The 570-nt window shown below is 74.4% G+C and overlaps 1 protein-coding gene across 1 annotated transcript in view; it reads left to right on the top strand.

Annotated features, from left to right (window-relative positions):
- PPP1R35 (protein phosphatase 1 regulatory subunit 35) overlaps positions 1–570 on the top strand; it is a 1,719-nt gene that overhangs the window by 607 nt on the left and 542 nt on the right. The window contains 3 exon segments of the mRNA XM_024745534.1: positions 1–46; positions 87–347; positions 425–561. The exon segment at positions 1–46 is cut by the window's left edge and continues 350 nt beyond it. Of these exon segments, the coding sequence (XP_024601302.1) occupies positions 1–46; positions 87–347; positions 425–561 (444 nt within the window).

Below are 570 nucleotides of genomic sequence, written 5' to 3'. Positions count from 1 at the left end.
GCAAGGGGCGGCAGGTGAGCTGGGGGAAGGCCTGGCCCCCAGCCCGCCGACGACCCCGCGCCTACCTCTTCACCGCCCCGCTGTCTGCTTCCAGGTCCGCTTCCGCCTGGCGCCGCCCTCCCCGGTACGGTGCGAGCCGCCGCCGGCCGCCGCCGCCCCGAGCGAGAAGCTCGCGGCGCCGCAGGACCTGGGGACGCCCGCGCAGCAGAGCAGCCTGGCCCTGAGCTTCGAGCTGCAGGCCGCGCGGGCCGCAGCCGGGGGCCAGTTCGATGCCGCGAAGGCCGTGGAAGAACAGCTGAGAAAGTCGTTCCAGACCCGCTGCAGCCTGGAAGAGAGCGTGGCCGAGGGTGAGGGGGGCAGGCGGCCGGCCGGGCGCGGGAGCGGGGGTGCGAGGCGCCGCTCACTTCCGCTCCTGCGGTCTCAGGGCTGAACGTGCCGCGCTCCAAGCGGCTCTTCCGAGACCTGGTGAGCCTGCAGGTGCCCGAGGAACAGGTTCTGAACGCCGCGCTGAGGGAGAAACTGGCGCTCCTGCCGCCGCAGGCCCGAGCCCCGCCTCCAAGGGTGAGGGAC

Source organism: Neophocaena asiaeorientalis, unplaced genomic scaffold, assembly GCF_003031525.2.
Source record: "Neophocaena asiaeorientalis asiaeorientalis breed wild unplaced genomic scaffold, Neophocaena_asiaeorientalis_V1.1 scaffold461, whole genome shotgun sequence".
In the NCBI taxonomy this organism is placed as follows: domain Eukaryota; kingdom Metazoa; phylum Chordata; class Mammalia; order Artiodactyla; family Phocoenidae; genus Neophocaena; species Neophocaena asiaeorientalis.
The sequence above is the reverse complement of the archived record's forward strand: the minus strand, read 5'-3'. Positions and strand labels throughout refer to the sequence as shown.